A 27644-nucleotide genomic window follows, 5' to 3' on the forward strand; every position below is an offset into this window, starting at 1 on the left:
TTATGTGTGAATTTTGAAAATCTAACCGTTAAATTTCATGTTCCTTATGTTCTTAACATGCATATCAAATTTCGTTCAAATCGGATTTTATTTACTATTTGATCAATGAACTTATTTTTTATACACAATTTTAGATTACAAAAACTTGAAATTTTAATATTTGTTTGATGACATAACAATTGATTTTTGATTTTCTTAAAATTTTGCAAGCATGAATAATATAATAAGAATATGCAATCCAACGGTTAGATTTTTAAATTTCATATTCAATATAAAAATATTTGATAAGTTTGAAGAGTTTTTCTCCAAACTAGTTTGAAGAGAAAATTTTTCTTTTTGTTTTTTTGGAGGTTAAGCCCATAAATAGTTAGGAAGTTAAAATTAATGTGTTTTTTTTTGGGCCAGCCACGAAGGCCAACCACAACAGGCGAAAGGAGCGTTGTATGGGATGCTGGATTCCTAGGATGTGAGAGGTTCTAGAGGCTGTAGAGTGTAGAGTAGCTTTGTTAACCATAGTCCAATTGAAATTGAAAAGGAGAGTTTGTTTGGATGACCACTGGGTTGAAATTAATGAAATTGTATGTTGAAAACGTAATTACCAACCCAACAGGGAATGTGGTTTAGCTGAAAGCCTCATTTCGCATTTTGGAGATACAAAAGTTTTAAAGCAAGATAAGAGCATTCACAGCAAATATTGCAAAAAAAAAAATGCCATTTTGCAACACTAAAACCCTACTTTATTATTTTACCACATCATTTTACAACATCCCATTTATTAGATGTTGTAAAATTCAATTCTATACATTAAATTAATATTTACTACACAATAAAATAATATATTATCTCTACCTATTATCATCTACGACGGCAACTACATCAACGCCGATCAACAACAGCAACAAAATCAATAGCAACAACACCAACAAACCAACAGCATCAACAGCAACAACAGCAACAACCCAACAACATCAACACCAACAACCTCAAAAAAGGAGGAAAAAAAAAACTCAAATAAACCCAAACTCAAACAACGATCGACCTAAACTCAAACAGACCCAAACTTAAACAATGATCTGAAGGTCGGCGGTGAGGCCTGTGGATGTCGGTGGCGAGCACTGGAGCATGAGGCGGCAAGATCGGCGGTGAGCTGTGGAGAATGAGGCGGCGAGATCAGCAGCGAGGACTGGCGAGATCGGCAGCGAGGACTGGAAAGTGAGGCGGCGAGATCAAGATCAGCAGGGAGGAGCTGACGAGGCAAGATCGAGATCAAGATCGGCAGGGATCAAGACCGAGATCGGCGAGATCAAGATCCGCAGGGAAGATTTTTGGGTTTGATTTGAGGTGCAAAGAGGGAGAGAGAGAGATTTTTGGGTTTGATCTGATCTGAAGAGGGAGAGAGTGACCAGTTGGGAGAGAGAGAGTGAGAGACAGATTGTGAGGAGAGAGAACAAACAATCAATTAAAGAAGTGAGAGGAGATAGAAAACTCGAATAAAAAAATAATAAACACATTTGCCACACCGTCCGTACCGTGGCAAAAATGCAACATTACTGTTCACTGTTGCATAAATATGGCACATTTAACACATCTAATAATGCTCCGTTTTTGTATTTGGAGTGCCAAATGTGCCAAATATTTGGCATTTGGCACATTTACAACGTCTGCTATCTTTAATCAAAGCTATAAAAATAAGAGATACTAATATAGTGACAAAATAAAAAAGTCTATGGAGAACACTCCCATAAATGACTATGAACTCTTCTATTATGAGTACCATCCATGAACTACGTTCATGACTTTAAGGACCATCTTGAAGGTTTTATTACCATAGCTACACACTAGGATGGGTTTGTGGCTTCGGCTTTTAATTATTCAACACCATAGATGATATCCCTATTTACTCTTTGTACTCAAGGATTAACCTAGATGGAGGCTTTTGTGTTCTACAGGTTCAGCATAGGGTTTCTACCTTTTAAAACCATTGAAAAGTTCGGTTTATTTATGCAGGGTTTAAAATTAAAACACCAAAATCTGATTAGAAATTATTCAAGTGAAATAGGTTCCTGAATTCTCAGTCAATAATCGAGATTTAGTGCTTATTAGGTTCAATTTACATTTGTCAACTTCAACCTGCCATAACTTAGTCATTTCAAATACAAATTGGGTGATATTTATGTCCATTTTGAAGCTTTGCATATCTACTTCCCAATGAAGTAAGTTTCACTCACAATCCATTTTGGTGCAAAAGATATGGGCAAAATAACATCAATTCTTCATCTTGGGCATATCAAAACTTGGTCTCTTCAAGCAATTTCTAATTTGGACTCAATACATTTTTACAATGGACAAATTACACCAATAGACTTGAAATTTAATTACAAGCAAATGTTATGGAATGAGCCAACACTAAAAACCCTAGCAATTTGCATTCTTGCAATAAGTCTCACACACACACACAGATAGATTGTAAATATTTTGGAAGATCCTTCTTTAAAAGTATAAGAATGAAGAGTATTAAAAAGTGAAATATGCTTGAGTGAAGTGCTCTACATGAGTGAGTGATTGGTGAGTGATGAGTGACCTTTCTATATGATTTTAAAATGTTCAACACAAACTTTTCTCAAGTGAGGATAAGTTCGCTTAAGTGAAAATGTAATTTTCTCAGGTCAAATATGTATTTCGCTCAAGTGAGGTCATGACAGGATCTCAATTCTTTGCGTAATTTTAGATAATATGTCTCAATACAAATGACTTTTCAGATTTATCTTCTCAATAATGTCTCTTCATTTTTGATAAATAAGCATGCAAATCAAATTATATAATTTTTTTTGGAGAAACAAATTATATAAATTTTGTCTCACCTATTAAAGGGTTATCCAAAATTTTTGTTTGCAAACTTTTGTCTTAATTATATCATGAAATCGTTTTGCTTGTAACCCTTTAGCAATTTCAATCTAAATAAAGGGATATCATTATAAATATTAACCTAAGTCGACTTCAATTTTTTATTCTTCCATTGTCTCTACTTCAATTATTTCCTGCTAGATCGCTCTGTTTTTCTACCTTTCAAACAAACCTTTTTAAAAAGAAAAAAGAAAAAAAGAAACTTAAATTAAGAGAAGAATCATAGTACAAAATAGTCTTGATAACTAAACACCTAAGCATTGTTAATGCTTGGCTTACATTCAAAGCATGCTTATTCTAAGAATAAGCATAAGCATTGGCATTTAGCAAAAAAAGAAAGAGATTAAATTCAGTAAGAATGTGGCGTAAAATTCATGTTTTACTCCTCCAATTCTAATATGTCACATTATCTTATCACATATTTAAAAATAAGCACAACTACATCTAATCAATTCATATATAAATTCAACTAAATTGGGAGTGTATTGAGATGTTATTAGGTATGGTAGGATGTATTGAGATGTATTGAATTTAAGCAAAATGTTGAATTATTGATGTAGCAATCTCTTATTAGATTGTATAAAATATAAAATTTCCATATCATCTTTACCAAATTTGGACTAAAAAAAAAGAAAGAAAGTATAAGCATTGGCATTACCTTTGCCTACTAACCTTTTTAAAATTTAACTAGCCACACCTTATGCTCTTCGCGTGTGAGGTGAGGTTTTTTTATTTTTTATTTTTTTTAGTGATCCTAATTTGTTAAAAAAAAAATCTGTATTTAATTATATTATATATATATAATTTTTATTTTAAAATTTTAATTTATAAGTGAATAAATCAATTTAAAAATTAATAGGAGAGTGGTATTATTTTTTAGGCAATGTTTTAGTGGGAGTTAGAGTTGCATTTTTACCGAATTGTCCTTTAGTTTTGTCTCTACTTAAACATGAGACTGTAAGGACATTTTTGAACTAAAAAAATAAAAAAATCTCCTTAAATAATAATATAGATAATAAAAAAAAAACAAAAAAAGAAGCCCCTTAAAAATAATAGTAAGGGTTACAAAGGCAAACATGCCACGTGTCAAGAAGAGAATATTCCATAGATCTTAAACACATGTTAACCGTCAGAAATCTAAATAAATTCAAAAAAAAAAAAAAAAAAAAAAACGCAACGTTTTGATGCCTTATTTAGGAGGTAAGTCCCTTTCGCGGGTGACACTTCTTTTTTTTTTTTTTGAGGGGACGGGTGACACTTCCTGATTGAAACTTATGCGATGGAGAAAACCTCCTCCTCAGTGACAGGACTAAAAGATTTTCCTCATTTTTTCTTTTCCAAATTTCCGAAACTACTCATGCCCTTCCCCTTTATTTACCACCTCACCCAACTAAAAAACAAAAACAGCAAATGCGTTTTGCACGGAGGTGCATTTTGATAATTTAGTATACCTTTGTTTTTTGATATCCTCACTACCCAATTGGTTAAGCAATTTCTAATTTTTGTACGTATATTTTCTAAATTAAAAAAAAAAAAAAAAAAAACATAACGAGGATTATGTGCCACGTGTCAGCGTCTCGACCCTCCTTTTCTCGTGAATAACGCCATCGAGATTTTTCCCGCTTTTGAAAAAACACGGAAGAAAAAGAAATAAAAAATCTGCACACAATTCATATGAAGCTCTGCTTGTTATCCTCTCTAGCTTAAAAGGAAGCAAACAAAAAACTGGAAACGGCGTCGTTTACTGATGCTTTGAATTCTGAAATGCTATAGCAACAATCTTCGCTATACAAAAATGGCCATCGGCGGTTTAATTTCGAACCGGAATTTCGGTTCGTTTATCTGTTCAGGTACTTTTTTTTTCTTTTTTTTGTGGTTATTGATTTGTGAATGTTTTTGCTTCTTTACTGAAAATGATTATTATATTATTAATATTATATATATTTTTTATTTATTGTTTGCTTTTGATTGCATGTGCTCGTACCATTTTTTACAGGTGTGAGCGGGTTTTGTAGCTGCATTTTTTTGAATTCTTGGTTTTCTTAGTGGATTTATCGAAATTCGGTTATCAATCGGACGGTTCTGGCTTTTTCTCTTTGGAAATAGATTTTTTTTTTTTCTGAGTTTTTGTGGAGTTGAATTTCACTTTCTGTAGAGTAGAGCAGAGCAGAGCAATAGAGCAGGATTATATGGAATTTTAGGTGCATGCTTTGTGGAATTGAGCTGAAAAATTAAGCTGCATGTGAAACTTTCTAGACCGGAATTTGGTTCACTACCGAGTACTGACTTTTGGATAAAGTTTGTTTTATTAGTTAACTCAACAGCTTTTCAGTTTAGGATTTTTTATTTTATTTTAATATTATATATATATATATATATATATTTATATTTATAAACATTAATTAATTAATTAAAATTTTATGTTTAAAGGCACCGATAGAAGTAGATGGGCTTTTGGAGCTATGCAGTTTTGTAATCAGTGATCAGTTTTGGATACAAGAGCAGGGTTTTCCATTTCCGGCTTATATTATTATTACAAGTATTATCTTCCTAATCTATTGCAGCGTTCTCTGAAACTTTTTTTTTTTTAAGGTAAATGTGTGTATAATCAACTCATGTGCAACCTTCTATTGTTAGGGATATCAAAACCCAACGAAAACCTATTGTATTATACTAGTTAAGGTTCATTGGATTAGGAAAATCCTAGTTCTCCTTTGTATCAGTCATCCTATTTATGCTAGGAGTCTTGTAGCCCTGTGATTTTGTCTAGGAAGCGTGGTAATGGGTATAGGTACGACATGGAGATTCGAGCAATTTCTAAAAGGACAAAAGCTATTTTTTAGATTCTCCTCTTAAAATTCAGCTATGTGGTTACTTAACTAAAAAATACACTTTCATTCCTGAGAAAAAATTCACATGGTAGAATCTTAAGAAGGGAACTTAAAGAACAACACATAAGTACTATACTTAAGTTTTGCTATTTCTAAAAAATTATAACATGACATGGCGGATATGACACTCGTATGACACTGGTACGGCTGTACGGCACCCCAAATGAATCTTAAGTTCCTTTCTTAAGATTTAACCATGTGGCTACTTAACTAAAAAATACACTTCCATCCCTTAGAAAAAATTCACATGGCAGAATCTTAAGAAGGGAACTTAAAGAACAACACCTAAATATTGTACCTAAGTTTTACTTTTTCTAAAACATTATAACATGACATGGTGGGTATGACACCTGTATGACACTAGTATGGCTGTACGGCACCCCAAATGAAGTGTTCATGCTTCATAGGATTTAGTCTATTATAAATACCCTTTTCAATGGGTTCATTGTACATTTAGAATTCAATAGTAAAGATATATCCATTTTGAGGTTTTTGTTGTGGATGTATGACTTGTGTTCTTTCTCTCTCTACTTGTTCATAATCTTTTCTTATACTGACATGGTTTGAGAAGCTATGTCCTGCATTTTCTTACAGTTGCAAACTCAATGAATTAAAGAAGTTGGGGGAATTTCCTAAATGGGTTCATGTCTTATAATTTCCTAAGATGTTTGTTCATTGATAATTTTAGCAATCTGAACACTGTTTGTTAATATCTGCTTTATGATGCACTTGAGGTTCTAATGTTGGCAGGAAAATTATGTCAGACAGAACATGCCGTTTCACGTCAGAGAGAGCATTCGGGTTTTGCTATTGCTGTACCACGGCATGGACATGGGAATATGTTCTACAAACACATTGGTAGTCTGAGGGCAAATGGTGCTTTATCTAGATGCTCATATGGGACGTTTCTGCATGCTCTTACTCCTTCGGATGGGCAAGTTCTAAAGCCAATAGGAACGTTGCATGATGAATGGAAGCAGTCTCTTACATCTCCCTTGCAAACTATTTGTAGAAGCAACTCTAGGCAAAGAATCTATGGACGGTATCAATGCTACTGTTCTTCAGATTCTGCTCAGAGCATTAAGATTAAAAGAAGAGGGCTGAATACATTTGGCATAAAAACCAGGCTATGCCATATTTCTGAGCCTGTTAAGTCCAACAGGACTTGTGCTTATTACAAGTCTGAGGAGGATGACATAACAGAAGCGAAAGTGGACTCACTGACATCAACAGAAACATCAAGTGAAGCTGTTTTAGTTGAAGGAAATGTGGAGGAAGTATCTGCTTGGTGGGAGCAGTTTCCCAAACGCTGGGTGATTGTACTGCTCTGTTTTACAGCATTTCTGTTGTGCAACATGGACCGTGTGAGTATTTTTATGTTATATCTTTATTTGTATGCCACATCTATCTTCTCATGTATTTCACAGGTAGCATCATTCTTTTTCATTTCATGTATTTCTAGTTGTTGTACCTTTCATTATAAATGAGTATCTTTAGAGAGTTTCAAGGTATCTCAAGTTTATATGGAAATTCTAGGTTTAGAAATATCTCTAACTTGTAGTAACTTAGATGTTCACTACTTGGTGAACATGAGCACTGCAAAAAATCCAAGATGCTTGCTGGAAAGATTCATCATATTTGCAGTACCTTTCTATTGCTAACTGAATTTTCACTTTAGGTGAACATGAGCATTGCAATACTTCCAATGTCGAAGGAGTTTAATTGGAACAGTGCAACAGTTGGCTTAATTCAGTCCTCCTTTTTCTGGGGCTACCTACTTACTCAGGTTTCACTCAATATACCCGTAATACTTAGCATTATTTGGAAGTGCATTTTGCTGTCTATATACTTGTAAGTGCATCATGATGGATTTAGTCAAGTTTCTACCTCTGAGATTTGTGGTTGTGATGGTTTCATCTATATGAATTGGCACTAATACATGTTTTGGTCTTGCGCACGCGCGCACACACATATTTGTCTATTGATCCCGTCCACTGTAAGTGAGAAATACTACTTTCAATTCTTTGAATCTAACATAATCTTTTTATACTTTTGTGGCATATAGATTGTTGGAGGCATATGGGCAGATAAAATTGGTGGGAAGGTAGTATTAGGTTTTGGGGTGGTCTGGTGGTCAATAGCAACAATTTTGACACCTATTGCTGCAAGAGTGGGGCTTCCTTTTTTGCTTGTTACGCGTGCTTTTATGGGAATTGGTGAGGTTAGTCTCTTCCAATGATGCTCTTTTGTTTCTGTTATGCTTGGCTTGTCTACATCAATTAGATTTTGAGTTAATTACAGTATCTGCTCTAAATTATGGGGCATTTGAAATGTCCTAAATACAAAATCTTGAATCAGCACCTCAATTCAAGATATATTTGCAATGTCCATTCCACCGTCCAAATTATGTTTAAATTAATATATTAATGGACAGATTAACATTAAATTTGTGCTATGATTGCAGTACTTTTGTAGTTTAAGGCACATATTGCAAATTTCACATAGTTTAGGGTGGATAGAAGTCCACTAATCAATTAATTTAGACAGTGATTTGGATAATTGTTTGAACTACAGTGTTGATTGCAAAATTTTGTAGTTTAGCATGTACATTGCAAATGTCCCAATAGTTTTGATAGATAACTGCAATGAGCCTTTTATTTTTAATCATGTGGTCAATTGAGCAACTTTCTTTCTGCTTTATGAAATGGCAGCCCCAGCTTTGTAAATGATCAGTAGTACAAAGGACAGATTATCCAGCCAGAAAAGTGTGACGAGGACAGTGTAAACCAATTTAAAATATAATTAATCATAGTATCTCTTTCAAGAAATGAAAAGTTACAAACTCATATGTACATTGATACTTATTTTTCTTGTAAATTTAGATTTGTTATAGCTCAAGATATTGTTCCTTTTTTCATATAATAACTGTTCTAGTGACACATTGAAAGTTGAAATTTTCTGATTTGAACTAAGTCATATGTAAGCTTCTTCCCTACTAGAAATATCTTCTTCTTCTTTCCATTGGTCAGTAGATAGAGGATTCTTGTTCTTAACAGTAATCACTTTCTTCACAGGGTGTTGCTATGCCTGCTATGAATAATATGCTTTCTAAGTGGATTCCAGTGTCTGAGAGAAGTAGAGCACTTGCACTAGTATACAGTGGCATGTATCTTGGTTCTGTCACAGGGTTGGCTTTCTCACCTCTTCTTATCCAAAACTTTGGATGGTCATCTGTGTTTTACTCGTTTGGCTCTCTTGGAAGTATTTGGTTTGCATTATGGCTAAGCAAAGTAAGATTTTTCTCTCTTTGGCTATTCTCCAGTGGAAAATGAAAGCTGTCACCCTGTTGGAAATTCATATATCATTCATATCATGCACAGTGTAATAAAAACCAAGATCTACTTTTAATTTTGCACAAATCACAATTCTATAGGAATCTTGAAATTTAGATAAAAACTCACATTCATTTGATGCTCTAAATAGAAAACCCAATAAAAAATCATGAACCACTTTATTCTTCACTTCAATGACTTGTGTTGGCCAAGAGAATGGGCTTTTCCTTTATTGAAACTCCTAGAAGTGTTATGCTTGTGGGGAGGGAGAATTTTTTTTATTTTCTCTTTTTCTTGCTCTTGTCGACCCTACGGAGTTTTCTCAACAAAATTCTTTTTCTATATGTTTAAACACATTACCTATGGGACCAACAGAAAAATAAAACCTAACTCTTTTGGACTTTGGACTCCTGTTATCTTATAATTAATCCAAAGTTACCGTTATATATTTTATATTTTACTTTGATATAAAAATATAATAATTGTTACATTAAACAACTTATGTTTAATGTTTGAGTTCACCATCTTCTCAGGATTAAGAGTTAATGCTCTTTAGCAGTCGTGGGCTTAATTATTCAAGTTATAGTAGTTTAGCATAATAATTTACAATGATCATATTCAATGTATTCTAAATACATTAACATATCAATCAAAAGTCTCTACTTCCATGATCAAGAAAAATTATTATGATTGAAGTATTATAATCCTATCAGATAAAATAACCAACTACAAAAAGCTTATGAGTTATAAGGGAATTGTGATTTAGATCTTCTATATGTTAATCTCAATTACTTGCGCAAATTATGTACAATGTAATCCATGGATTATTTATCAAATGAATACATAGTGCTCAATGTTCATATAAGTTTAGAAAATAGAACACTCTTATTAAACACCCCCCCCCCCCCCCCCAAAAAAAAGAAGAAGAACAAGAAGAAGAATTAAAGCAAGAAATATGATATCCTGTTTTAGGCTGCAAGATATAATTGGATTGGTTCAAGTTGGATTTCAGATGTCATTCCACGTAAGTTAACTCTACTATTCCCTTTTTTTTTTTTGCCAGGCATATAGCTCACCAAAAGAAGATCCAAAACTTAGTGTGGAGGAGAAAAGGTTTATATTGGGTGGCAGTGTGTCAAAGGAACCTGTTTCAGTCATTCCTTGGAGATTGATTTTATCAAAAGCACCTGTTTGGGCTCTTATAATCTCTCACTTCTGCCATAATTGGGGAACATTTATTCTATTGACTTGGATGCCTACTTACTACAATCAGGTACTTGACCCATTGTCACTATTTGTGTTTATGTTTCTCACATTCCTGTTATTCTACTCCCTCTTTCTCACCAAACTAGTCCCCTTGCTAAAAGCACAGGTTATAAGAAAATGGTAATAAATTCTTTTTGCCTACTTAGTTTTGCACTAGTTTTCCAAAATTTTCCTTAAATTTTGATTTGAAAGTAGAAAAGTAAATACGTCACTTGTAATTAAAGCAAAAACAAAAAAGGTTATTTTAGGAAAGTAATGTAGTATACAAAAAGAATATTTGACCTAGAGCATAGACACTTTCTGTGAGAGTCCAAAAGGGATATATAGCCCATGTTTTTGAGACACAGAAAGTATCATTTATATGGATATATGCTTGTTGACACAGAAATCTGAATATGAAATGTGGAAATGATTTCTTCATTTGTGACAAATTCATCCTCATTTTCTGTCTACTAGTATGATTGTTTGCTTGGGGACTGACTTGCGTTAAGTTGAAATCATCTCTGCAGTGTTTGATTAGTACTTGCTACCTTGCTTGCTTTTTGATGCATGATGGTCTCTCAAACTTTGAATTCTCTGACCTCTGCAAAACTTTTGGTGCATAGATGATGCATCATTTGTACAGTTATCAAGCCCTTTTGGACCAACAAGGCTGCTTTAAAATGATATTCAAACTATCCTTTTCCCTTTAACTCGATGTTGCATTTATGTTGGCAGAAACTTAGAAGATTCTGTACAAATTCATTATGTAATAATCTAGTGCTTATAAAAGAAAAGGAAAGTAAAACTTGGAATCTAGCCTGTGATGGGTGATGCAGATCTTTGACTAATAAACTTATGGTTGTGTCAATATTTATTTTACTCAATTATAAAGAAGGAATTCTAGAGTGACCTATCCTTATTGGGAACTGTTTGAAATTTACAATATATCCTCTATTTGGTATCTGTATATTTTGAGGCTTGAGTAAAGAGTAACGTTCAATGGCTTGTTAATTTCTCTGGAATGAGCTAATGAGTAGCCCCGGGACCTTTTTGTTCATCAAATGATGTCTATATCTGAGGAATGAACTAAGTCATTCTTGTCCTGCCTAATCTTGGTTGTTTTCACAGGTTTTAAAGTTCAACCTAACTGAATCGGGACTGTTCTGTGTCTTGCCATGGTTGACCATGGCTGTATTTGCAAATATAGGAGGCTGGATTGCAGACACACTTGTGAGCAGAGGTCTTTCGATAACAGCAGTTCGTAAGGCAAGAGTCAATATTCCCTAACTTTGAAATGTTAATCATGTACAATTAAATGTTGTACTATATCAATGTTTATAGAAATGGACGATGTAGACACAAACAAAAGATATTAGGACTGATTTTTATCGTAAAGTCTTGTGCTGGTATTCTGTACATTGGTACTGCATATATTACTGATTTGCAATTGTCTATTCCATATGGCTAGTGTCCTAATGTTATTACAAAGCAACCATTCCATAGTTAATATCAATTAAGCTACAAGTTCTTTTGGAGATGATTTCTGTTGACTTTTTTTGATAATTTGGTAGTTACAACTGGGGAGGGGGGATTTGTACCCTAGATGTCTCCATTGGAAACACCATGAGATGCCAATTAGATGACATTTTTCCAACTAATAGTGGATAATTTTTTGAAATAGAGTTCTTGGAAGTTTTTCCAAGATGAATGGATGATTATAATAACCCTCTTTGATAAATTATTATTATGGTAAATGAGCAATTTAGATATAATTAGTGCTTCTCCTATTTCATATCTTGAACTTCAAATCCTTTTGATTTTGCAGATCATGCAATCGATTGGGTTTTTGGGCCCAGCCTTCTTTCTTACACAGCTGAGCCACGTGAAGACACCTGCTATGGCTGTGCTATGCATGGCATGCAGTCAGGTTTGAGCTAGTTTCACAACAATATTACCATAGCTTGAATTGTGTATTTTTCCAGCTTCTTAACTAATGTTAAAAGGCACAATGTAAGAGGAAATTATAATTCATTTGAGTAATATCCCATTCAGAGAGGTGATTTGGGCAGCTAAAATGTCACCTTTCACTCCAGATTATAGAAATTGAGTGGGTACTGACATTAAGAAAATTAAGATCATATTTCATTGATGAACTCTCCTGTCAAAAAATTCTAGCACCTTCTACAAAAAATTATGAAGAAACTATTTAAGGCTATTTCTATACCTGTGGCCGACATTGATTAGTTTACTAAGGATCTATAGCTGACCTCAAAATTTTGGGACTAAGGCTTGATTGTTGTTGTTCTAATAACTAGTATGCAACCACAATATTTATTTTGTATATGTATGGTGAGTTTTTGAACAGTCATATTGTAAAAAATTGGGAGTTCAATTAATTTTCCTTTCCTTTCCTTGTTTTTTTTTGGTTGTTTGTGGGGGGGGGGGAGAGGGGGGAGGTGGCATGTGATCTGCCATTTGATATCTGCTGCAACATGCAAATAATCAATTCTGACCATAATCATAATTTTAAAAGCATTACTCAAAATTCTATTCTCTGAGAATCAATAGAGAACAACTTTACTGCATTTCAAGTTATTAAAATTGACATATTGTCAAAATTTCCCAAAATCAAAAGTTCTTAGGAAAATTGAGCATGGTAAAAGTTGCAAGGTGTTACTTTTTATAGCCAAAAAAAGTCAAAATGGTTTTTACTCAAATTAGAAACAGAGATTACTGAATGTCAGCAGACATTTCAGTAAACGAGCAGCAATTTAGATTAAGCATTCACACCCTGCGGTAAATGACCAGCTTTTTGAGGTATTTTTGGTAGTTTTAGCTAAAACAGTACAGGGGCTTACATGACTATATCAAGCATTTCCTTTACTGATTACTGATATTATATAGGCTTTGATGAATGTTATGATCCTCTTGGTTGTCAAGCTGCAATAGTCTCTAAGAGAAGACATGTGAGCTCTTGTCATTCTTTAGATGTCCTTAGCTAGTCTGCATGGCCCTTCTTATAGTACATTTCAGGTGTTGATAAATCTGAAAACAAGTGTTTATGCTTTCTTCAAATTTAGGTCATACAATGTGGTGTTTGGACATATGTTGTGTTTATACTAGTCCACTGAGTTCTGCATGGAATATGAATTGGCGGTCTAATAAAGAATTATGAATGCAATTAGTCAATTACCAAAATTAGAAGGAAGCTTTGACTTAGAGAATAAATTCTGTTCAGTTGCAACTTCATGATCCTGTGGATTGCCACCTTGGGAAGGCAGGCCAGGCATGTACCTTAAAATTAGAAGTTTCTGCATCCTGCAATGAGATGATACAGTGTTTCTATTTAGTAAATAGAGAAGGGAAATAATTAGAAATTAAAACATATAAAAAATAATTAGAACCTATATGTTGCTCTATATAAGTGCAGCCGGGTATATTGTAAGGGCTTGCGATGAAATGCGCATGAAGTTTCATATGCTCTTGCTTTATTTGTAATATTAGTTGTAGAAGCAGCACCTTTTAGAAACTTTTTTCTTATGGAAGCCGTAAAATTAGCGGCAAATTTTGATTCTGTCAAAACTTTTTGTTATCTAATTGACTAACACATACTTTTTCCTAACAGGGATCCGACGCTTTTTCACAATCTGGTCTCTATTCCAATCACCAAGACATTGGACCACGTTATTCTGTGAGTTATTCCTATCATTCCTTTTTCTTTTCCCCTTTTAGAATCCCATAACTACATTATGATCTGTCTTGTCCTTTAATCAAGTTCCACTTTTATTTCATTTCTTCCGCAGAAAGCCATTAATTTATTTAAAATTTAAAATGTCTATAGAATTAAAAGGTTAAAAAGTATTTATTATTCCACTAGTCAAAAAAAGAAAAAAAGCTATTGACATTAATTGCAGGGAGTTTTGTTGGGACTGTCAAACACGGCTGGAGTGCTTGCTGGTGTGTTTGGTACAGCTGCAACCGGTTACATACTTCAACGAGGTAAACAAACCATACATCCACTACAAGAGAAAAAGTATGAACTTCTGCTGTACTGGTGCCATTTCCATCAGGATTTTCATCATTTGTGAGGTCCACATGGTCCCAAAGGGGCAGTCTTGATGACAGTGGTGCTAGTACAGAAGGGGCAAAGGAAACAATTTGCCACCTGAAATTTGCTTTTCTTATGAACTTTTTGTTTCAGCTCACTATTCTTTCCAACTCTTTTTTCTGTAGGTTCTTGGGATGATGTATTCAAGGTGGCTGTTGTGTTGTACATCATAGGCACGCTGGTCTGGAACTTGTTTTCAACTGGAGAAAAAATTCTTGAATAGAAAAAGTGAGAATGGCAAGGAAAGATGCAATGGGCATAACTATTGAGATCGATCAAATTATAAAGAGATGGAAGAAATATAAAAACCCAAGCATTAGCAACACATGCAAGCAAAACCCTGCTAGGCAATCGAAGCTTAAGACACTTCCATTCAAGTTTTTATACCAACTTGTGAGGCCCTTAATTTGCTCCAACATCTTTTGGTTTTGACTTCGAAATCCTTTTTACAGGTTCCATTTTCTTTCATTTCATTTACATGGTATAAGGCAGAGAATTTACGGGTAATTTGCACCCACAAACCAAATACATTTCATTAAAGGGGACCTACTATAACGACTCAAAATCTTCGTGGATGTATCTACATCGTTCTTATTGTATGCCTCCAAAGAGCAGCAATATTATCTCTACTTTCTATTTTGTTAGAGATCTGAGACATTTTAGTTTCCTTTGCATTCATAGTGCTGCCTCCTTTTAGTAGTTTCTTACTTTCTTTGCATATATAAGGCTAGAAATTGTGTCAAATTCCTATTTGGATTTGATTTTTGTTATTGGGTTTTCTTGGTGTGGAAGGAAAGTTTTTTTTTTTTTTTTTTTTCTTGGTATGGAAGGAAAATTCGTTTTTGAATAAGAATTGGAGCTTCAGAAGTAGGTGTTGTTGCAAAGGTTTAGAAATAGGTATTGTTGCAAAGGATTGGTGGTTTTGGTCCAAGGGTCCTCCCATATAAGAAAAGAGAAGATTCTTAGAGAATATGGATTGGATTTTTCCTAAGAATAGATTTAATGTTTGTTTATTTTTGTGTGAGAGTTATCATTTAAAATTTGGGGTTATTTTCATTTTGGCATGTCATGTTTGATTTTGTTTTCATATTGGTCCTATAGTCCCTTTTTGTTAGGAAATTGATCATTAAATGCAAGATAAGCGTAGGCTATTAAGACACACTACTCATTTAAGTTCATATCTATTAAAAATTTGACTAAGTATTGTCAATTAAGATACGTTACTCATTTAACTTCACTTTGGTTAGTAATCTAACTATAAACTATTAAGTACCAAATAAGTGTCGTCTATTAAGACACATCATCTATATAATGTTGAGTGTCACTAGATTACTAATGAAAATAGACAACATGATCAATATAAAAATATAAAAATATAATGAATACAAAGGGAATGAAAATGTAGAAATGTAAAGAGTCAAAATGAAAACAACCACATACTTTTAGTAAAAATAAATAAAAAATATAATTGATGGTCTCAAGTGAAAAACTCCACCACCACATTTTGTTTCCTCTTTCTTTTCAACTTATCGACACAATGGAAATTGCATTTTTCTCTCTTTTTTCCTTCTTTTTTCTATCCTCTAACTTTTCACCCAACAAATTACCAAACAAAGCATTCATCTCAGACGGTACAATTGCACGTCCAGTCTAGTTTATGTGACTTGGTCATAAGGTCATTGCGCTCATAGGACTCTTTGGGGCTAGTCAACATTCCTAGGTGTGGAAGAAGAACATGCATGTGCTCTTTAATTATTGAGCTGGCACTAGATTAATTATAAAGTCATCCAAAAATTGCTGGGGTCATCGGACCTTTTGACTAGGGTTTTGTAAGAGAGAGCTAGAGTCAGTAGTTTAGCTTAGATAATAGATAGAAAAAAGTTAGAATAATTTAATTACGCCAAAATTGAGCAGAAAAATCCGAATACGTGTACTAATTGTAGCATGTATGTATCCTGGAATGTATAATTAATGATGATATTAATTAACTAGCCGGCGCAATGCCGTGGATTTGATTTGTTGTACCAAATTAGAAAAAAGAAACACCACTCTAGTGCATGCTCAACAACATTTTAAAGACTTAAAAAAGGTTAAACCAAAAGAAAAAAGAGTAATATTATAAGAGGAATGACATATTCACTGTATACTTCATTATTCCCAAAATTATGTGTCCAACTTTAGAGATCATTGTGAATTTAGATGAAAAATGCTAGAATTACAAAATATTTTAAAAGTGAATGGGAAAAAAAAAAACAACTTTAGAGACCATTGTGAATTTGAGATGAAAAATGCTAGAATTATAAACTATTTTAGAAGCAAAAGAGAATTAAAAAAAAAAAAAAAAAGAGATGGTGGAACTTGTCCATTATTCAAGCAAAGTCATGCACCACATGTGAACTATGAATTTAACTTCATTATTATTATATAACCTCAGGAATTACACAAGATGGAGAAACAAATAAATAAATATATGAGCTTGGTAAATTCAACAAGCTAGAAAATTATAGAAATTTTTGGGACTTCAAAGGGAGCTAGCCAACAAGAAAAAGCAATAGTGAGTTAAAGCCATCTCTCTCTCTCTCTCTCTCTCTCTCTCTCTCTTCAATAATAATAATAATACTACTGTGTATGTGAAAAACTATATATATACATATGCTTGCAAGAATTGTGTACGTACGTAAAAGAAATTCTGCGAAACATATTCATGATGTCATATTGGTCCTATAGTCCCTTTTTGTTAGGAAATTGACCATAAAATGCAAGATAAGCGTAGGCTATTAAGACACACTACTCATTTAAGTCCATATTTATTAAAAATTTAACTAAGCATTGTCAATTAAGATACGTTACTCATGTAACTTCACTTTGGTTAGAAATCTAACTATAAACTATTAAGTACCAAATAAGTGTCGTCTATTAAAACACATCACCTATATAATGTTAAGTGTTACTAGATTACTAATAAAAATAGATAACATGATCAATATAAAAATATATCAAATACGAAGGGAATGAAAATGTAGTAATGTAAAGAGTAAAAATGAAAACAACCACATACTTTTAGTATAAATAAAAAAAAAAATATAATTGATGGTCCAAATGAAAAACTCCACCACCACATTTTGTTTCCTCTTTCTTTTCAACCCATCGACACAATGAAAATTGCATTTTTCTCTCCTTTTTCCTTCTTTTTTCTATCCTCCAACTTTTCACCCAACAAATTACCAAACAAAGCATTCTTGTTAGACGGTACAATTGCACGCCCAGTCTAGTTTATGTGACTTGGTCATAAGGTCATTGCACTCATAGGACTCTTTGGGGCCAGTCAACATTCCTAGGTGTGGAAGAAGATAAACATGCATGTGCATGTGCTCTTTAATTATTGAGCTGGCACTAGATTAATTATAAAGTCATCCAAAAATTGCTGGGGTCATCGGACCTTTTGACTAGGGTTTTGTAAGAGAGAGCTAGAGTCAGTAGTTTAGCTTAGATAATAGATAGAAAAAAGTTAACAATAATTTAATTACGCCAAAATTGAGCAGAAAAATCCAAATAGGTGTACTAACTATAGCCTGTATGTATCTTGGCATGTATAATTAATGATGATATTAATTAACCAGCAGGCGCAATGCTGTGGATTTGATTTGTTCTACTAAATGAGAAAAAAGAAACACCACTCTAGTGCATGATCAACGACATTTTAAAGACTTAAAAAATGTTAAACCAAAAGAAAAAAAAAAGTAATATTATAAAAAGAATGACATATTCACTGTATACTTCATTATTCAAAATTATGAGTCCAACTTTAGAGATCATTGTGAATTTGAGATGAAAAATGCTAGAATTATAAACTATTTTACAAGCAAAAGAGAATTAAAAAAGAAAAAGAAAAAAAAGATGGTGGAACTTGTCCATTATTCAAGCAAAGTCATCCACCACATGTGAACTATGAATTTAACTTCATTATTATTATATAACCTCAGGAATTACACAAGATTGAGAAACAAATAAATAAATATATGAGCTTGGTAAATTCAACAAGCTAGAAAATTATAGAATTTTTTGGGACTTCAAAGGGAGCTAGCCAACGAGAAAAAGCAACAGTGAGTTAAAGCCATATCTCTCTCTCTCTTCAATAATAATAATAATACTGCTGTGTATGTGAAAAACTATATATATATATATTCTCGCAAGAATTGTGTACGTGCGTAAAAGAAATTCTGCGAAACATATTCATGAAGTCATAAACACGCCCACATAATGATAAAACTGTAATCCCAGACCCAGATCATCCATGTGGCTCAATCAAAGCCCACCGGCTCCACCACCACCACCTTGACCACTTCAAATTCAATTCCAATTCAATTCCCCGATCCACCCAAACAACCCCTTAACCTTAAGCAACCCCACCAACCATCTTTTCACTACTACTCTCATCAACTCTGTCACAACTCTCACCGTTACATTTAACGGCAGCAACAACGGACTCTTTCCCATGCAACAACAATTCACCCTCATTATTCCTCTCTATTTTCAAGCTTGCCATAATTCCTTGTAAATCCCTATGCTTCACGTTCACCTTAAGCCCATATTTCATGAACAACGTCAACGACATCTTCTGCTCCACCTTATGCCCCGGCACCACCGCCAGCTTGTGGCGGAGCAACACCGACGCCGCCACCGACTTCATTTGCAAGTAAGCTAAATCTTTCCCTAAACAAATCCTGGGTCCGGCGTTAAAAGCAACAAATCTATAAGAATCATGCATCACAAACTTGTTACCATCCGAGCTTAGCCACCTCTCTGGTCGAAACTCTAGGCAATCTTCTCCCCACGTGGACCTCATTCTCCCAGTTGCATATATTGAATACGTGACCGAAGAACCAGCCGGAACAAATGTACCGTCCGGCAAAACATCGTCGGAGACAACGTGTTTTGAGTCTTCCGGTACTGATGGGTACAACCTTAGGGTTTCCGTCAACGCTGCTCTCAAATATATCAATCGGTCAAGCTCTTCGAACCCGAGCGGCTCCTCTACCCATTTCGCCACGTCATCTCCACGTGTCTCCATCAGGACGGCGCAAATCTCGCGCAGGACTTTCTCCTCGATTCTGGGGTTTTGGATCATCATGTAGAAGAACCAGCTGAGGGCGACCGATGACGTGTCGCGTCCAGCTAGGATGAAATTGAGCGCCACGTGTTGCAGGAACGAGTCCGAGTAGGACTCCTTTTTCGTCATGAACCTCGACAGCAAATCGTCGTGCGGGTTCCCATCCTTGTGCTGGCTCAGCAACTCGAGCTTACGGGCGTCGATCACACGGGATAGATACTCTTCTATGTGGACCAAGCTTCGGCTCAAGCTGACTTCCATCCCGAGCCGAAGCCATTTCCTGAGCCGCCAAAGAACCTCGGGGAAAATAAACCGTTGAAGCGAGGCTTCGGTGGCTCGGTCGAAAGCCGAAGCGAAGCCATTTTCGGGGAGCCCCGGAGCACAAGTCTCTGGGTCCTTTCCAAAGGCCAAGCCGCATATGTTATCAAAAGTGAGCCGGAGCATCAAGTCTTGAATATCAACCGGCTTGGCTTCGAGCTGGGCTGTCTTCAGAACCACGCAGAGCCTTTCCTTAATGGCTCGGTTGACCCAGCGAGCCATGGCTTGGCGCAGAGTCCTGGTGGTGAATTCCAGTGCGGCAGTCTTCCTCTGGAACAGCCACGTGTCGCCGTCGGAGTTGAAGATCCCGTCGCCGAGTAGGTCGTGGAACACGGCGTGCCACGTGGGCCCCTTCGGGTAGTTGGCGAACCGGGTCTTGAGAATGTGCTCCAGATTCTTCGGGTCGCACGTGACTGTCACGAGGCCTTGCTTTTTGGCGAGGAACGGAATCGCGCAGATGCAGGTTTGGTACGTGCCGCCACACGCGCGGAGATTGTCGCATATCCAGTCGTGTAAGCGGTCACAGTTCTCAACTAAGCCCGGAAGACTGCCCAATAGGGGCCAGACACCTGGACCCTTTAACGTCCGTGAGATGAATGTGAACCATAGTAGATACCCCGTGATCGCCGTTAAAAGCAGTAGAGCCGTGAACACATCCATAGTTGATAGTTTACTTTACACTGAAAAAAAATGATGGGAAAATGTTTCCCCGGAAAACCACGTATAGTTCCAACTTCAGAGGGAAGTAGAAAACGACATTTCTGAAAAGGGAAAAAAAAAAAGTTCTTTTTAGAATTCCGCTTCTTCTTGAAGCAAAAGAATGAAGGAAAACGTTGGATATATAAAACTCACCCGGTATGTATATACTTGTTTTGAACCTGATATCTAACAACTTGACCAAAGAAGAAAAACGACGACTTGATTTTCCACACAATAATAATGATGGGTCAATGACAAAGATGAGGTACCATTGTGGAGATAATGGAGTTCTTGGTGGGGAAAAGAAAGCAGAGTTGTTAAGGGATTTAAACCTAGAAATAATTAAGCGACAAGTGATTTACAGAGAGCAGAGGACTGGGAAGCAGAAGACACTATGACTAAGCAGTACAAAATGGAGTAATGTAGAAAGAGATTTATAGGTGAGGTTGCATTGAAAAGCAATAACTAATATGGCCAGACTGGTCATTGTTGACACGGTATCGTCTCTCTCTCTCTCATTCTCTCTCTCTCTCTCTCTCTCTCTCTCATGAAAGCATCACAATTCACAAGTACTATAAATGCACGTACCGTGAGGTTGTTGAAACTTTTAAAGGATAATACAGCTATATATCTCAATTTGCAGAATGAAAAAACCACTAGCCGAAAAACCGCCAAAGGAAATGCTCTCTCTCTATCTCTCACTATTTCTCTCTGTCATGTGGTCCACCTAATTTGCAAGAGATAAAAGATGGATTTTAATTCATGCATTCAATGAAGAGGTATTAATGAAATTAGTTGAGGAACTAGGGCAAAGAAAACACGATGTTAATGGAAAGAAAAAAGAAAAAGAAAAAAAGAGTGTCACGCACTCACGTTGTGTTTCAATAATCTGAGGATTCTGCAATAACTTTTAGAGTCTTAATGAAAATAGGGTTCTTTCATGTGCACTATAGTTAGGGTTGGGTGAGAAACTCACCAACAATTTATAGCTAGAGCGTTTGTATTTGCTTTTGTGACTTTTTTTTTTCTTTATCTGCGTACAGATTCTCGGTGGAGACAATTCCGGGGTATTCATCACAGAGCAGAGAGTTGACCACCCTTCTCTTTTAATGCATTGTTATAAATAAAAAATAAAAATGTGTGCCTTTCTCTGGTTTTAGTGGTATAGTGATACTGGCATGAAAAAAGTCAAAAGCTGCATTGGCACACACTTGTAGTTGGGCCATGACCTTGATTGTTGTACCATTCATAAGGTTGGCTGGCTCCCACCCCGGTGTTCTTCTGGGCTTCTTCTTTCGATGTCAGATACTGCAGTTGTTTGTTTAGCTCAAATTTTACACCCTCCTAAATTCAGCACCTCCTTACTTGGAGTTATTGGTTTTCTGGTTTGTTTGTTTGTTTATTTTTTTTATTTTTCTTCCTGTTGGAGTTGGGAGTGTTTAACTCCGATTTTGGAAAGTTTGGAAAGCTTGATGGTTTAATTCAGTGGGACTTAGAGCAACTACTTCTACCTTCTAAATATTCTGAATATCTTCTAATTTCATGTGTCTACAATATGTCTCATTTCCCTCAAAGATTTGGCTTAGTTAACAATATATATATATAGGAACATAAATCCCAATCAGACCAAATAAGACACAAGTATAGTTTATTTTCTGAAATGACAAGATTGTTAACTTTTTGAAGATCAAGTTTAACAATTTTCTGAACTTGTCAATCGATCTCAGGAATGGTCAAGGACAGAATCAGATTCAAACTTAGGTAGGGCCAAAGTTCTTTGTTCAAGAATTTTAAAAAGTTAGAATATTAACACTAGAGGTTGACAACGATGTATTATTAGCATTAATTTCTTTTTTTGTATTTTTTATTTTTTTAAATCAATAATAAATATTTATGACCAAGAGTTCTGTAAGTTAATCGGTACGTTTTGATATTTTCAAGGTCTGACTGAGGTTAGACCAATTCTTTATTCTATTCACATTATAATTTTTTTTTCTAAATCTATTAATTCTTTTCACATAATTCTATACCTAATAAATTCATAATGCTATATATAAAAGATTCTTTAAAAAAAATGCAAAAACTATAGTTAAAATTTGAAATCCATGTCTAGTATTACATTAATAAAACAAATAAAATAATAGTTAATCAACATAATGCACTAATATTCAGCGAAAAAAAGGGTAAGACAATTATCGGTGTCTTGGTTAACGAATTTTATATTTATAATTACTTGGTGATGGTTGAGGTAGCATAAAGATATGAGATCTTTTCCTTTAAAAAATTATCATTTTGAAAAAGTAGTAAAAAAAATAAAAGAAAAAGAGACCTGTTAAACAATCACATGATAATGAATGGTAACTTTGAGTCTTCAACTATGTAAATAATAAAGCTTTTCCCATCACTACAATAATTTAGCTAAGGCACAAAGTTTATTACTAATAGACTAATCACACACATGCTCTAGTGGCAGTTTAGGTAAGGCACAAAACAGGAGATTGTTGTTTCACATGTGTATTACATTTATGCATGCTAAGTGTGTCCCAAAGTTAATAAAATATTAAAATTTAATAAAATTCTATCATTCAAAAATAAAAATAAAATTTTTCCACGGGTTGTGTTAAAGAGCAACGGCTCTTTAAAAAACTAAATTTTTTTCATGGGTTGAGTTAAAGACACTTACTGATCCAAGTTGCTGGTGACACTAATTGGTGTGTGGATGGAGTGATTAGCAGCATATGAGTTGTCTCTGTGACTATATGGTGGAGTCATTTGAGAAGGACAAAGAGCTCTCAATTTAGAGATAAAAATTGGATAAAGATTATTGGGTTTTTGTGATTTGTTTTGCTATGATTTATAATTGATTTTTTATAATTTTTTTTTACTCAAACTTTGTCCAAAGATTTTTTTTTTTTATTATCTGAATATGTGATTTGCTTTGTAGATTTTCCTTGTTGTCCAGATTTGTAAAATTTTCAAATGTTTTTCTTGATATTCTTGGGACAACCAGACAAGAGATGATTTGATAATTTTTTTCATTTTTGGTTTCATGGGTCAGCTTGTAAATTATTTGGGAGAGGGGGGCAAGTATATTAATTTTAAAGCCAAAAGTAAATTTTTTATGCTAATATATATACTAGAGAATTTTTTTTCAAAGGCTGGGGGGTGGGGGGTATGGCGCCCCTCAGCCTCTTGGTAGTTCCGTCCTTGGAAATGGTTACGTGAAGAAGTTAGGCTTTTCACTTATCCTCTATATGGTGCAAACATGTGGCCATACTAGAGTAATCGAGATGATTTAAGAAATAAATGGGAGAAGGGACCATATTTGTAAGCGCATGCAACACAAAATTATAGAATGGAAATGAAAGTCTAGAGCTAACTCATTTCTCCCTACCCTATGTCTTGAAAAGTGATTTTTACGAATGGAAATCAAAGTCTAGATCTAACTCATTCCTCCCTACCTATGTATTGAAAAATGATTTTTAGAATGGAAATCAAAGTCTAGAGCTAACTCATTCCTCCCTACCCTATGTCTTGAAAAGTGATTTTTAGGGTGAAAAGATTCTTTTCTTTTCTTTTTTTTGTCGAAATTACATTTCTCTCATAGAAGATGTGTAACGACCGAAGCAAAAATGTAGTACAGACTAGTTTAGTTACAACGAAGCAAAAATGTAATTCAGACTAGTTTAGTTATAACTGAGACTTTCTATAGTTGTTTTTAATGCCTAAATCAATCCAGTATATATTTGATGTAGGTCTCAGCACACAACACACACACTTAATTAATTCAATATTTTGAAAAAAATAAAGAATTAAATATTAATATGGGGTATCCTCTTTCACTTAAATTTCTGACACCTTCATCAAGGTCCATGTTCTAGGTGTTGCTGAGCCTATAGAAGGTTACCAAGTTAGCTTTCATATTATTTGTAATAATACAAGAAAAAAAACTAGCCTTATATCTCAAAAAATTACAATTGAGATTCATTGCAGATGTTTATATATAAAACCCCAATGAATTGAACATAGTAAATGTGTTATAAGAGACCCGTCCGCTTAATTATACATACATAAAAAAAAATATTAGTTCAGATTGTTAAGTATTTAAAGTTAATCAATTCACCTAGTAAATTTTTACAACTAATCAATAATCAATTCCCTAAACAGAACTAGCCTTTAAAAAATTTCTTAAACAAAATCTAAAATGTCAACATTAAAACCCTAAACACCTCTACCTACCACCCATCCCATTTACTTCAACCGTATCTATAGTATACACTTTGTGGCTCTAGGTCTCACTTTTTCTTCTCACCTTTCACTTTTGACTTTCACCTTCAGCCACTATCTTTCCCTTCCTCTTTCTTCTTTAACCTTTTTGTAGCCTATTTCTTATCATTTCAATTATTCACCGATAATCACAAAGGTACGTAATTGCGTTATTGTCTTTTACTGTTTAAATATTTTTTGTCTTTTTTATTTCGGTTTATGTCTTTTGATCCGTTTATATATATTATAAAATGTGATATAATATTACAAGTAAAGTCATTTTGGCAAGTAGGTTCATTGTATATTCAAGTAGTTCATTGTATATTCAAGTTAAATATGTTATATATTACATAAGAATACAATTCATCTAATTCTTTGTCCTTTGTCTAATTTTTTTTTTAATCTTTGATGTGACTTTGGAAATGTTAAAACTATGAGTTTGTTAATTTCATTTTCCTAAGTTGTAAGGCAAAGCTTACTGTTTTTAATTTCCTAAGTTGTAAGGCATAGCCTACTTTTGCTAAAGATAATATATCTCTTTTTCATTGACCCTATGTTTATGTTAGAATTGAGATTATTCAATGAAATCTACCTATAGTTTTTTTTTGTGCATTAGTTAAATCTTGAGATTATTCAATAAAAAATTCTAGTTTGTGATAATTTTTTATAAATGTTGTTAATGTCAACCCGCCCAACTCAACTAACCCGCCGAGTTGAAACCACCAATATTTGTAACCAACCCGCTGGATTTAAACTTTGGTGGGTTGGTAGCGAATTGGAATTTTTTAACCTGCTAGTGGCGGATTAGATAGAAATATTGACGTTTATCCACCCAATCCGACCCACGCACACCCCTAATTAGTAGCTTATTTAATGAGTTTTCGCTGCAATTAACGTTGGTAAATCTCGCAACGTACCATTGTTTTCACACAAACAAGGCTAAAATGCATTCGTTTACTAATCTAGAGAAGCTAGAAGTCTTCAAGTCTAAGAATCTAAGTTCTTTAGGCAACAATTTTCTTCCCCCAAATTATTATCCTCGGCACTTCTAGTTTTCCTTAGACAATGGCTTCTATTGAAACAAGACTCTGGTAAAAGTAGTTTGTGTGTTAATCTGAATTTAAGGATAGTAGAATTGAAATTAATTGATGCAAAAGTAGTTTGTGATTGGGTTAGTGATATTTTCTACTGATGGTAATTAAATTACACCATGTATCTCTTATCACGGACTATAGAAACCTGCAATACGGATTAGCTTAGTTACAATTGAGACTTTCTATAGTTGTTTTTAATGTCTAAATCAATCCAGTATATATTTGATGCGAGTCTCAACACACAACACACACACACACACATACACACACTTAATTAATTCAATATTTTGTTAAAAATAAAGAATTAAATATTAATATGGGATATCCTCCTTCACTTAAATTTTTGACACCCTCATCAAGGTCCATGTTGTAGGTGTTGCTGAGCCTATAGAAGGTTACCAAGTTGGCTTTCATATCATTTGTAATAATCCTAGAAAAAACACTAGCATTATATCTCAAAAGATTACAATTGAGATTCATTGCATTTGTTTTTATATAAAACCCCAATGAATTGAACATAGTAAATGCGTATAAGAGACTCAGCACACAATATACACTCAACTAATTTAATATCAATGTGGGACACCATAAGAGGTTTGGTGACAAAAATCTTAGATTAGGGTTCAAATTTTCCCTTCTTCACTTGTTGTAATAATTGCATTACCAAAATACTTATAAGATTAAAAAAGCTAGAAACCTAAAATAATTAGTTGGCTTCTCCCATGTTAATATGCTTCCACTTGCCTTCAAGTTTTCCAACGTTATTGTCTCTTTTGGAGATGTTAGGATGTTATAATAGTTGCATACCATATATCAATTTAGGAAAAGTTAACGGATGTCCTAAAAATATTAATTTAGGAAGTGTTTTTAGAAAAATTTTATGCAAAAGAAAAAATTGATTTTTAGGGAAAGTTAATGTATGTCTTAAGAGCATTAGTTTATGATAGATTTTTAGAAAATTTTTATGGAAAAAGAAAAAGCAGTTAATTTTTTTTTACGATTTTTTATATTTCTCATAAAAGTAATATCAAAACTTTCCTAAAATTATTTATTATTAATTTCCCTAGGAGCGTTTGTTAACTGGACATTGGTGGATCCTATCAACTTATACCCTAACTAAAAAAAACAACCTACCCATTTGATTTAGTCATCTATTCTCAAATATTTAAGGTATTATCTGCTAACTTGAATGTTATACATTTTGGTGTTGAATTATTTAAATTAAACCATTTGTTGGTTTGAAATAACTGAAGTGATTGATTGAAAAAACTTTCATATGAGCTTAACAACCAAAAAAGAAAGAAAAAAGGTGATTGGAAGATTAGAGTTAACTATAAATAAAATTGTATGATGTAAAAGGGTATTATAACTTGTAATATTATTTAATTCTCTTTGTAGGGAGAATCTACATTCCTTTCATCCTATCCTCACTTGTAAGCCAAAAAAAAAATGATATTAATTATTCTTTTTTATATACAATGTTCCCGTGTGTATTTAATTTTTATAAACCCTTAAATACGGTTTTTTTATAATATTTATATATTTTTTAATACAAGATAAAAATTCTAGCCTAATCTAAGTGTATATATATGTGAAATTTCTTCTTGGAGACTTGAACCTAGACCTTTGTCCTTCACACTTTACAAACATTTATATTTATAGAATGACTATCAT

The 27644-nt window shown here is 33.9% G+C and overlaps 2 protein-coding genes across 4 annotated transcripts; one reads left to right on the forward strand and one right to left on the reverse strand.

Moving 5' to 3' along the window:
• Positions 1 to 4528: 4528 nt before the first annotated feature.
• On the forward strand, positions 4529 to 15248 carry LOC142640540 (ascorbate transporter, chloroplastic-like). 3 transcript variants are annotated; one of them, XM_075814677.1, is made up of 11 exons: positions 4529 to 4754; positions 6546 to 7159; positions 7474 to 7581; positions 7861 to 8016; positions 8870 to 9085; positions 10191 to 10400; positions 11504 to 11641; positions 12201 to 12302; positions 14001 to 14066; positions 14290 to 14374; positions 14609 to 15248. In XM_075814677.1, the coding sequence occupies exons 1-11, from the start codon at positions 4700 to 4702 to the stop codon at positions 14704 to 14706; spliced, it is 1848 nt and encodes a 615-aa protein (XP_075670792.1). In that variant the 5' UTR covers positions 4529 to 4699; the 3' UTR covers positions 14707 to 15248. The 3 variants fall into 3 exon arrangements, with proteins under 3 accessions (XP_075670792.1, XP_075670793.1, XP_075670794.1); XM_075814678.1 differs by having other exon boundaries at positions 4567 to 4754; positions 6564 to 7159; XM_075814679.1 differs by having other exon boundaries at positions 4624 to 4754; positions 6560 to 7159.
• A 3179-nt stretch (positions 15249 to 18427) lies between these two features.
• On the reverse strand, positions 18428 to 20904 carry LOC142640541 (cytochrome P450 86A8-like). The gene is made up of 2 exons (XM_075814680.1): positions 20764 to 20904; positions 18428 to 20672 (listed from the first exon to the last, which is right to left on the reverse strand). The coding sequence occupies exon 2, from the start codon at positions 20569 to 20571 to the stop codon at positions 18880 to 18882; it is 1692 nt and encodes a 563-aa protein (XP_075670795.1). The 5' UTR covers positions 20572 to 20672; positions 20764 to 20904; the 3' UTR covers positions 18428 to 18879.
• Between the last annotated feature and the right edge of the window lie 6740 nt (positions 20905 to 27644).

Source organism: Castanea sativa, chromosome 6, assembly GCF_040712315.1.
Source record: "Castanea sativa cultivar Marrone di Chiusa Pesio chromosome 6, ASM4071231v1".
In the NCBI taxonomy this organism is placed as follows: Eukaryota; Viridiplantae; Streptophyta; class Magnoliopsida; order Fagales; family Fagaceae; genus Castanea; species Castanea sativa.

Excerpts from the sequence above, each read along its gene's own strand:
- LOC142640540 (XM_075814677.1), top strand. The coding sequence starts at position 4,700 with ATGGCCATCGGCGGTTTAATTTCGAACCGGAATTTCGGTTCGTTTATC. Across the intron at positions 7,582-7,860 it reads GGGGCTACCTACTTACTCAG|ATTGTTGGAGGCATATGGGC; the intron begins GTTTCACTCAAT and ends TGTGGCATATAG. Across the intron at positions 9,086-10,190 it reads TTGCATTATGGCTAAGCAAA|GCATATAGCTCACCAAAAGA; the intron begins GTAAGATTTTTC and ends TTTTTTTGCCAG.
- LOC142640541 (XM_075814680.1), bottom strand. The coding sequence starts at position 20,571 with ATGGATGTGTTCACGGCTCTACTGCTTTTAACGGCGATCACGGGGTAT.